This window comes from Periplaneta americana, chromosome 7 (assembly GCF_040183065.1).
Source record: "Periplaneta americana isolate PAMFEO1 chromosome 7, P.americana_PAMFEO1_priV1, whole genome shotgun sequence".
Classification (NCBI taxonomy): Eukaryota; Metazoa; Arthropoda; class Insecta; order Blattodea; family Blattidae; genus Periplaneta; species Periplaneta americana.
The window spans coordinates 26,865,390-26,877,674 of record NC_091123.1 but is presented as its reverse complement, the minus strand read 5'-3'; the positions used below and the strand labels follow the sequence as shown (position 1 = coordinate 26,877,674).

At 36.7% G+C, this 12,285-nt stretch overlaps 1 protein-coding gene across 2 annotated transcripts in view; it reads right to left on the bottom strand.

Annotated features, from left to right (window-relative positions):
* Positions 1-12,285, bottom strand: part of LOC138703005 (SIN3-HDAC complex-associated factor) — a 99,932-nt gene that overhangs the window by 31,542 nt on the left and 56,105 nt on the right. For both annotated transcript variants that reach the window (XM_069830492.1, XM_069830493.1), the window contains 3 exons: positions 11,621-11,774; positions 10,170-10,362; positions 6,550-6,754 (listed from right to left, as the gene is read on the bottom strand). In XM_069830492.1, the coding sequence (XP_069686593.1) occupies positions 6,550-6,754; positions 10,170-10,362; positions 11,621-11,774 (552 nt within the window). The remainder of the gene's footprint in view (positions 1-6,549; positions 6,755-10,169; positions 10,363-11,620; positions 11,775-12,285) is intronic.

Below are 12,285 nucleotides of genomic sequence, written 5' to 3'. Positions count from 1 at the left end.
CTAAAAACAATAAAAAAAAAAACAAAGTTAAATGAAATGAATTACTATAAAAAAATGGGAAAAACGTAATATGGCGAACGCAAAGCTCCGCCCACGTCCCCTTTCCACTTTTCCCTTACAAGCTTACCACACACCCTAGCGGGAAAGAGTGGAAATAGGGGTTTAGGATTAAGTGACTTCTAGTGCAGGAAAGTGGAACAAAAAGAGTAACGACATCTACATAGCAAAAGAGGATATCGTAGATGATATCAGATCGCAGCACTGGCTACCATCCACAGGACCCTACCAGGAACTGGTAAGCATAAGAGACCGGAAGAAGAAGGAGATAGACCTAGAGTTCTACACCACATCAACCATGCTAGACGACAGCTGGACCTGGGAGTGTAGGAGCCAGAGACACGAGACAACAAGACTCGCAATACACGGGTTTCATCATAAAATATGTGTGAACAACAAGTTCCATGAACCGAACGAAGACTGCAAATGTGTACTGTGCGGGCAAAGATGTAGGAAATACCACATCATAACGTGTGCGAAGAGAGTTAAACCCAGACTATGGCAAAGACTAAACTTGGACATTAATGCTCAACTCGAGCGCATTTTTCTCATTATTATTATTTTGTAATAAAATGAGTGCTGAATAAAAAAAGAGGAACTTCGTCCTGTCAATCTCTCTCTCTCTCTCTCTCTCTCCTCTGTTCCTTGCTTCATGTCTATCTCTTTTTTTTTTTCTTACGACTTCGCAGGAGGGGAGATTCGATCCGAGAAAGTTCGTAACTAAACCTAAACGCACGCTTTTTGTTCACGCTTTAGACCTCTCAGCTACCGAGGCGAGTTGGTGGTAGAAGGGAAAATGAATCTATTTATGTTTAAGGAAACTGCCATAACGTATTGTAGAAAGGGACAATGACCGAATAGCGTGGGTAGAAACTGGCGGGCTTGTGAATGTCGCTTGGTAGGGGTTGACTACGGGGGTGGCATAAGTGTTAACGCTTCATTGTGTCCGTGTCCAACTTCGTGTACAGACGTAACCACGTGTAGTGATGAGCCGTACCGAAGACGTGTACTTCTTCCTGAAAATGTCCAGGGAGAATTTGAAGGCGGATACGGTAAGGTACTGTGAGGAGCATGGACTACTTGCTAGTCATTACGAGTGTCCAACCTGTGGGAAAAAAAACTAAGTTAACAGGTGAGTGTTGTTTAATGAAAACCACATTACATTGTGTTGTGTTGTGTCAGTACATGTTGTGGACAGTTGTCTAATGCGTATTGCATTGTGGTTGTGGACAGTTGTCTAATGCGTATTACAATGTGGTAGGCAGTGATCCATCGAAGCGGGACAGATAGAGAGAGACAGTAGAGAGAGAGAGCATGCGGGCGAGGTGCCGAGCGGCGCAGGTGGGGATAACTTCCCCTACTGGCGTTCGCCGTAATACGTTTTTGCCTAAAAAATTACAGAAATAACAGTTTTCATATGAAATTCCATGTCACGCCCAACCCTGCAACAATGGTTACATCATTCTTATTACTGGCCAAAATATTTCCCTCTGAAAGCAAGAGATCAAATCAGTAATCACAGAATTATATCACTGATGTTGAGGAATATACAGAATGTCCCATATGTCTGGAACCATAGGTCAAATCTCTGAAATACTCTTTCTTCTTCTTCTTTACAGGTATAGGTCGCGCCAGAGATTTTGGCAGATGGATTTTCTTAATGTGAGCTGGAGAGCGAGTTCCTCACCGATGCAAGATCGGCTGTTATCTCTGTCGCAGTGGAATGGGTAGGACATAAGAGTAAACATGCACGCCCAAGTATTTGTGCACTCTGGACAGTCACCTCCAAAAACTAAACAAATATTACAGTAGTCTATATGTGTCTTTGGTATTCCCAAGAAACTTGTTCGATTAATTAAAATGTGTCTCAATGAAACTTACAGCAGAGTCCGTATAGGCCAGTTTCTATCTGATGCTTTTCCAATTCACTGCGGGCTAAAGCAAGGAGATGCACTATCACCTTTACTTTTTAACTTCGCTCTAGAATATGCCATTAGGAAAGTTCAGGATAATAGAGAAGGTTTGGAGTTGAACGGGTTACATCAGCTTTTTGTCTATGCGGATGACGTGAATATGTTAGGAAAAACTCCACAAACGATTAGGGAAAACACAGAAATTTTATTTGAAGCAAATAAAGCGATAGGTTTGGTAGTAAATCCCGAAAAGACAAAGTATATGATTATGTCTCGTGACCAGAATATTGTACGAAATGGAAATATATATGTATATGGAAATATGTTAATCCTTAGTCAATAGATAAGACTGAGTTTTACGAAATACGAACATTAAGGGATGGAAAATGGGAGGCAGTAATGATCAAAATAATTATACCGATTTATTTTTTTTAATCAGCAGACGTGCAGCCTTTAAATTTAAAACAAAGATTCACTCATAAAATTGGGTTAGACTATTCATCTCATCTCTCAGAATTGTTTCTAAAATGTATAAGGAAAATTCAATTTCATGTAGGCTACTCCCTTGACATAACTTCAGTTTTTTTTTTTTTACTTCCGAGCAGAGAGGAGAGATTAAGAATTCGACGATTTTAAAAATTCACTAAACTTAAGACGTAAAATTTAAAATGAAGGTTACTCTCTACAATATTGGTTAAACATTCTTAGATTTTTTAAATACCATATCCTAAGGTACTGATGAAAAGCCAGAAGGGAGTGATAAATCTCATGTCATCCGATCTTGATGAAAGTCGATATCTGGCGATCTTTGCGATCACAGAATAAGAATAAGGTATTATTTAGTCCGACTTTATCCCTAAAGTGGTGGAGTGGGACAAAAATGGGTGAAAAATTAAATTAGATATCTTAGGGGTTTTCGAGACGAAAATTAGGAATAATACAATATGTGCGAATTCAATATGGCAGTTTCAGTACTATGAATTATATTTAAAAAAATTAAACATCGGATATCACACAGGTAACACATGTATAGTATTTAAGGGGGTATGTAACACCTTTTGATAGTAGGCCTATACATTTAGTAAAATCCAAAGTGTAATTTCTACATATTCTGAATTAATGTTGTGCTGGAATTTAGTATAGTCATCAGCCAATACCTCTAGATTAATAAACAACTTTTTAGAATCCATAAAATACAGTATTTATTGTGAATGGTAATTATATTTTTCAATTGGTGCAATTTGTACAGGGAAAATTGGTTTCTCTGATATTTTGTACGACTTCGAATATTTTAAAATGCTTTCTTCTCTGTTCTATTCACAATGTGCGTGTGAAGAAATTATTGCCCTTGTAATATCAATTACAATCCTATTTATTATACTCTTATATAAATCTAACTTCCGCAGCATGCAATTTTACCCAAGTAACCAAATTATATTTTGATTATTAAGAAGAATAGTAATTTTATTAATTTGAATTGTCGCACCACCAGTAGACGATCCCTAGATTATTACTGGAAAAATCTTGTATATTGATCTGGTAAGGGTAGATGCAATGCTTTTTCCTTTTAATTAAGAATTAATTTAATTTAGGAAATATAGGAGACATATTGTAAAATCAATGTGAACGGAAGTCATTTACATTTATTAAAGGTATTCTTTGAGTAGGACTGGTGTGTTTCATAATAAGGATAATTGATATGAGCTGCTGTTATGAAAATATGAACGACTCAGAATGTTATCGCATCTCATTCTCGCAGCTTAAACAATATTGGCTCGCCTACTGGAAATGTCATCTAGATCATCTGCCAAAATCGGTGCCTCCGACTATACTTCTGAAGCCAGATTAATCCTATTTGCTGGCATGAAAATTTTAATGCATGGCCTCCATTTCAGCGTGAAATTTGACTGGTATTTTTCAACTGAGGTATAATGGGAAAACCAGTTTATAGTGTATAGTCTACCTGTTCTTCAGTTACTGATCCATCAGTACAGACTCGGAGCCATTCTCCTGAAGAAAATTGATCTTCTATTGTTGAATCTATTCCATTAGAAACTTTAAACAGGAAAATATACATTAAAAGATGGGACATACATTATTTGTAGAAATGGTTCGCTTATAGATGATGATGGAACTGCACCATGTGGAACTTGCCATATTTTCCATCTTTAATCAATGTGACGAAAAAAAAAATAGTATACATTTTGATAGAGGTTTCGGACACCTACACATCTTTTAAAAATGTTGTTGTTGTTGTTTTCTAATGCCAGGCATTTGACGAAGTCATTTGACCTCTTGCACTCCAATATTTTTCAAAGATATTATCATGGCCAGCCACTGAAGCACAGATTTTGAGGTGTTCCGAATCCATTTCTTTGTTTTAAAAATGTATATAAATATAACAAAATTGTAAAATTTCCTATTCAAAGGTCACTACTCAGACAATAACAACACAGGTCAGAATATATAAAAATATATATATATATATATAAGAAAAAAGAAAAGAAAAGAAAATTGAACACAAAATAAGATTCACTGCAAGAAGTGACCAAATGAATTGCGATTCCCCACAGAGTCATGGATTTTCTTCATTGACGTGATCTTTCCACCTGCACTATGGCCCTGGGGTTGATTCAGTCTCTAAAAGAAATGATTAATTATCAGAGGCATTTCTTTGGGAGTAAAGGGAGCAAGCATGTAGAACTGACATTCCTATTGTTAATAATGTCATTTGTCTAAAAAATGTGGGAGTCTTAACCTCCTGCTACCCTGTGGACCTCCAGGTCTGTATGTAATGGAATCCCTTTATCTTTACTTTACACGAGACATTACAGTATATACAGAATTTTACTGGGTTGAAAGCTTGGTTTTGTGATGGCATTTATCGTATTCCGTGACATCTTTCATTTCATATATGCTACTTTGTTCATAAATGCTGATCATGTTATCCTGGTTGCAGCCTACTGTTCAGTTTTTTTTGAGGGGTTTGGACAGTAGGTAACTTTATGTTCCCTACTCCTTGAATTTTTATCCTCCTGATCCGCAGTTATGAGTATCTTTCTTTTATCTTTGAATTTTTTTTTCATTATAACGAACACTAGAAACATCTTTGAGTATAACTATACTTACATGCAAACGAAAATGCCTCGATTTATACTTACTTACTTACAAATGGCTTTTAAGGAACCCGAAGGTTCATTGCCGCCCTCACATAAGCCCGCCATTGGTCCCTATCCCGTGCAAGATTAATCCAGTCCCTATCATCATATCCAACCTCCCTCAAATCCATTTTAATATTATCTTCCCATCTACGTCTCGGCCTCCCAAAAGGTCTTTTTCCCTCCAGTCTCCCAACTAACACTCTATATGCATTTCTGGATTCGCCCATACGTGCTACATGCCCTGCCTATCACAAACGTCTGGATTTAATGTTCCTAATTATGTCAGGTGAAGAATACAATGCGTGCAGTTCAGCTTTGTGTAACTTTCTCCATTCTCCTGTAACTTCATCCCTCTTAGCCCCAAATATTTTCCTAAGAACCTTATTCTCAAACACCTTTAACCTATGTTCCTCTCTCAGAGTGACAGTCCAAGTTTCACAACCATACAGAACAACCGGTAATATAACTGTTTTATAAATTCTAACTTTCAGATTTTTTGACAGCAGACTAGATGACAAAAACTTCTCAACCAAATAATAACACGCATTTCCCATATTTATTCTGCGTTTAATTTCCTCCAGAGTGTCATTTATATTTGTTATTGTTGCTCCAAGATATTTGAATTTTTCCATCCCTTCGAAGGATAAATCTCCAATTTTTATATTTCCATTTCGTACAATATTCTGGTCACGAGACATAATCATATACTTTGTCTTTTCGGGATTTACTTCCAAACCGATCGCTTTACTTGCTTGAAGTAAAATTTCCGTGTTTTCCCTAATCGTTTATAAACTTCAAAATTAGTCTATCATGAAAACAATGAGTAATGCAAAGTACACTGTTTCTCTGCAATTTTCAGAACAGTGCTGGAAGAGTCAACTGTTTAAACTAGAGAGAAAGTGAATATTCAAATTGGGGTAAGCAGTTAAGGCAAGAGAAAGTGAAGTTGATAAGCATATAAACTGCTACTCAGTACTATCTTATCCTAGGAGGAACAAATATTTTTATTACATTGTAGTTCACTTCAAGCAAATTATAAGCAATTTTTTAAAATCTCAAGATCACACAAGTCATTTGTTTTTTTTTTATTTAGTTATTTAATGACGCAGTATCAACTACGACGTTATTTAGCGTCGATGGGATTGGTAATAGCGAGATGAGGCTGAGAATTTGCCACAGATTACCTGACATTTGACTTACGGTTGGGGAAAACTTCGGAAAAAAAAAAAACCAACCAGGTAATCAGCCCAAGCTGGAATCGAACCCACATCCGAGCGCAATTTCGAGTTAGCAGACAAGTGCCTTAGTCGACTGAGCTATGCTGGTGGCTATTTATTTGTTAAAATTGTAGGTTATCAAGTCTGGGCTCAGATTACAACGAACATATTTAATGTAAGTCCTATTCTATTTTCATTTACCTCTTCCAGAAGCTCATGTCTAAAAAGCTACTGATGGCTGGAGTTGAGAGTCGCCTCTTACTGCTCTTCTCAGAGCGGTGTGGTGATATAGACTTATTGCGTTGCTTCACTGATGGCAGGGCAGCGGAATCATCACTAGGTGTGGGGCTAGGAGCCAGGCTGGACGGCATGCTGAGTCCACTCATGTCAGACATAAAGTCTTCACCTGAAACAAATGATAATTACACTCATAAACAATAATAAATCCAAAGCAAACGAACCACAAAAAAGGTAATAATTATTCAGCACTTATGTCACTCATGCTGTTTCTTCCATTTCTTCATCCTATAACTAAATTACAGAGTGATCACATTAAACTCATGCATACTTTTCTTTATTCATTTGAACAGCAATAAATCCCAATGTTTCACTTTCGTTTAAACTGGCTTCATTTATACACCGATGGATCCTTGATCTCCGGAGAACAAGGTGCCAGTGCAGGTGTTACGTGCTGTCTCTTCTCACTTTATAGATCTCTTGGATATGGAACAACAAGTTTTGATGGAGAAATCATTGCAATAAATGAAAGTCTCAGGAATCTTCTATGCCACATCAATAAATTTAAGAATGCAGTTAAATGTCAGACTCCAAAGCAGCTATTCTATCAATAGTTTCTAAACACACACCTTCATCTCAAACAGCAGAAATAACTAAAATGCTCTCTCAATTAATATCACTCAATAAAAGAATTGTATTCCAATGGATACCATTGCATTGTGGAATCCTGGGAAAAGAGAATGTGGATGCTTTAGCAAAGAAGGGCAGCACTGCTACTTACAGACCTGTTACTAAATCTACGTATTCCTCCATGAAAAGATTTATTAAATCTACATACTTAGACTTCAACAAACAAAATTTGATAACACAATCCCAAGGGAAAAAATGGAACTCTCTGCATCAAAATCCACAGTTAATTCCCGATTTACCACGAAAATCGTCTGTAGCTGCATTTAGATTGGCAACAGGCCATGATTGTTTGGCCAAACACCTGCATAGAATTGGAATATATCAGTCCCCTAACTGTCCATTGTGCAACTCAAACCAAGAAATGGATTCGTAACACCTCAAAATCTGTGGTTCAGTGGCTGGCCATGATAATATCTTTGAAAAATATTGGCGTGCAAGAGGTCAAATGACTTTATTGTCAAACGCCTGGCATTAGAAAACAACAATAACTACTTTCGTTTAAAATTACGCGAAAAGCATTCGAGTTTTATTCATGTATCACGCAGGAGTTTTAATAGTATGTATCACTGGAGTTGTTTTGCGAACTTGAAACTAACTGTCCATTGTCGTTCCACACACCACAGCACTCTAGTCACTGGGGATGCAATACACAACAACAAAGGTTGTTACTTGTGAAAAACTATGGACAAGAAATTCTGTTATAGTGATGCACAGGGCATACCAAAGGATGTTGTAATTGTCCACACAGTAACACAATACTGGACATCTTTGTCACTGAAACAGACGAGCATTATTCGTCTACACTGCCAGTAGTCACTATGGATATTTGGGAGTGACTGCAGTAGTCACTCCATGGACCTTCATGGGCTGCCGCGTCACGGATTACTTACTATGTAAAAAAATGCTATACAGAGAACGAAACATTATAGTCGTGTCGCTATTATTTCCGGTGTGACTCCTCCCCTTTGCTTACGTCTTAGGAAGTGAAGGCTCTATAAAGTCTAGGTAGGTAGTATCGTTCGCCGTTTTTGTTCTTTCGTTACCGAGCTACCAGATGAATCTATTTGCTTCACCATTAAACATTATCATGTTGTAGCTCCTATGATAATAAATCAAATGCACGGTAATTGAGCAAATAATTGAGCGGCAAATAACGTCCTCGTGTGATTTCTGCGAACACCAACGAAAGAGCCAAAATGGCGGGCGATTATATTAAGTATTTATCGAGCCACAGGAAATTCATTACATCATCAATAGCGAATGACAAGACACACACATTTAAATGTAGCCGACTTGCAACGTGATTGGCTGCTGGAAATAAGAGCGACGGGACTATAGAACACTTCCTCGTCAAATGCAAAAACACGGATTACAAATTGCGTGAAAATAAGAAAAACCAGTAAGAAATTCTCACTAATCCACAGGTTATGAAATAGCACACACCGCTTACGGTGGACATTGTGTAATAAGTATGTAGTTGGACACACATACAGAAAACAAGGTAACTTAATGAGCTCATGTCGAAACCTCCACTCAAATTACGCACATCTCTCCACAGTAGACTGACAAATGGAACAAATTAGCTGCTCTTGCTGAGTACAAAATAAATCTTAATAAGAAAATGTCAAAACTAAATGCCATGGCCAATATTTATTTTCTTCATATATGAAAGACACTAAATTCTAGTCCATAACTGAGATGTCATAAGAAACCAAAATAAATTTCTACTTCAAACTTAGCAAGCACGAACTATTTGTAACAGTCCATGAAAAATGGGACCTTAACTTCCACTGTGATAAAATTGATTTATGAGTACCATCTTACAGAGGAGAAAATACTGAACAAAAATATTTTTATTTGGTTTAAAAATTCAAAATAGTGTAGAAGTTATACATTTTTTTTTTTTTTAATTTTAAGTTCCGAAAATTTTCATTTCGGGGGGGGGGGATTAAAGTTTAACAACTCTAAGGGCTGTATTCATAGACATTCTTAGCTTGGGCTTCCGGTGGATGATCATCGAACTAACGTTTTTCTTATTCATAAACCAGTGTTAGCAATGATATGATATGAATCCCGTACAAATAACCAGTCGATAGTCGGGATTAGTTTAGCACACTTGGAGCACGGGCTAGCGAAATGTCTATGAATAGCACCCTTAAAGTTTAGTATCCAGATCTAGTGTACAATCCCACAGGGTATTTTCTGTTGAATCCAGATCTGACATCAGAATTGTAATAAGCTAATTAATTCTCATATGAAATATGTTTTTGTCTCTCCTGTAAAGTGAGGTCTGAGAAGTTAAGGTCCCTTTTCCCATGGACTGTCACATTTATTTCTGCTTCATCTCCACGCACAATAATAAGGCTTGTATCTACTATAAAAACTACCATTTACTAAAAGAATATTATTTTCCAAGATCAACCCATGTCTCTTTTGCATGTGTGTCTAAACTAGTAGCACTAATTTAGAATTACCCATCTCCCTCCAATGGCGAACACTTGACTTTACATTATTCACCCATGCATATCCATCTATGAGCAATGCATTAAAGCCTTAATTCTTTTTGCTGCCATAGGTGTTGTCCTCTTTGCACTATGGTTGCAAACTATACAGCACTGCATAATGATCAAGGGCACAATGGTAGAATACTGGTAGGGGAAATTGAAGTATTCTGCAAAAACCAAACAGTCTTTGTCCACCACAAATCCCACTTGTACCTGCTGGGATTCGAACCAGCGTGGAATGCAGATGCTCTCTAGTTATTAGAGCTAAGATGCGCCTGATTCAGAACTTTCCACGTAAGTAAAATCTCTATGAAATACTATATTTAGAAACCATCTTATCACTGTGTTCACATCATGCTACTACCTAGATATTGAAAAACTATACAATACCTGTTACATCATCACTCAAAGCTCCAGGACTCTCCTCACGCCCTGATCGATCATTCTTCATGTAGATGTGCTTCTTCTTTATCAACTTCTCAACCTTCTGAATACTGTCAGTTTTCAATTTCAGTTTCTTTTTATTTTTTGACTTGAACTTTGTAAGAGATTTGGTCCCTGGACCAGCACGTGCATCCACAACCTGCAAAAGACAAACACTTTTGATCTCAACCGAAGGAAAATTTTCTTAGTTCCTCGTAGTTGTAGCATGGCTCTGCGTGTACTATAGACAAATATTCCTTCTCTGAATAACAGATTTTTCCCTAGTGCTAAAGTCAAAGCTATCTCTCATGATCTATAAAAATGATGAATTGAATTTCGGGAGGGGGCACTACAACCCAGCACTGCGACCATTAAAGATCTATTGTACTAACCCTAAAGCTAGACGCATTCCCAAACCTACACCGACTAACTACACTAAATTTGCTCTGTATCCCGGTTTCAAGCAGGCAACTCCAATCATTCCTAGGCCAGGCCCCTCCGTGCATTGTCAGCCGGTATTCGGGGAATGCTATGGAATGACGATGGACATTGAAAAATCTCAGCCATAAATTCTCAAAACAACCGATATTTAAGTACAGAAAAAGCAGACCATTCCAGAAAGTGTCCCGTAACAACCAGAAAATCAGTGTTCTGTCCACCATTTATGGCAAACAAATTAGAGAGACATTTTTTAACAAACACCCATAGTTACATTATCTCATTTTGCATATTCATAATTTTTATTAAGTTAATTACGAATTTAAAACACAATATTTAAGACTTTGTCAAAAAAAGCTTTCACGAACAATGTCAAACTACTAACAATGTGTATAAAATTTTTAATTACGTTTGGACAAATAGTTTCTGAGAAAATGGTAACGGAAGAAAAATTAACCAGCATTCCACTATTTTAATTATTGTCAACTGAAAGAAAATAATGCTAGTTACTTATTGTGGATATAAACTCAGAGGGTTCTGTTTTATGATTGGTGAAAATTTTGTCTATCTGCTATAGCTCTGAAGAAAATTCACAGGGTTGCCAATTCAGCGGTTTTCCCGCTAGATCTAGTGTTTTCCAGTGTTACTTTAGCGGTCAAAATTTATGAAATTTCTCTTGCTCATATAGGGATTTAGCAGTTTTTTTTAACACCCACAGCGGTAAAATAATCTTATTTTACATTGATAATATAGCAATTTAGCGGTTTCTGCTCTGTACCTTGGCGGGTTTCTAAGAATCTAGTTGGCAACACTGATTGAGCACCTCCTATGAACAAGTTTTCAGATCTCAGAAAGTATGTGTTGTAGAACCCATGACAGATATTATTTTCTTGTTCTGATGCATACAATCACCTCCTAAAATATTGGATACTTTTTTTTAACACCCTGTATAAATACATAGGCCAATAGATTTAACTCACATGGCGCCAATTCCGCTCACTGCCAGCTGGTAGCTTCTTCCAGCGCTTCACCAGCAACACACAAGCATTACAAATCTCACCAGAACGACGTTCATCAAGCTGGAAGCAGTCAATGAAGTCATCCTCGTATTTCTTGCTGTCAGTGAACCTTGAGCTGAAATAATGCAACAAGACGTGTAGTAACATGAAGTAGTAAGTGCAAACAAAGATAGTTATAATCAGAGGCAGTATCCTCAGGAAAGCAAATCGAGTACTTCTGGAGACAGTTACCACAAAAAGGTAAACAACAGCATACTTTTTTAAATTGCACATCAAATTATTATTTATTCAGATTATATATATATATATATATATATATATATATATATATATATACTTTTTAAATTTCGTCAATATAAAAAACATTCTTACTGCATTTTTTAAATCGAATATCATATTTTACAGAGGCCGGCAATAGCGGACATGACAAATGTTTACTATTTGATTAAAATTACTTCAGACTTAGCTGCTCAAAGAATGATTGTCAAATCATAAAGTATGTCAAATTCGCATGCAAAATGTGAATTCAATTTGAATGTTACTTCGAAGAAAGATGTCCATTAACTTTCGTTTTGTTTTAAACAAGGTATGTACAATGCTTGACCAATTCTTCAAGATATTAAATA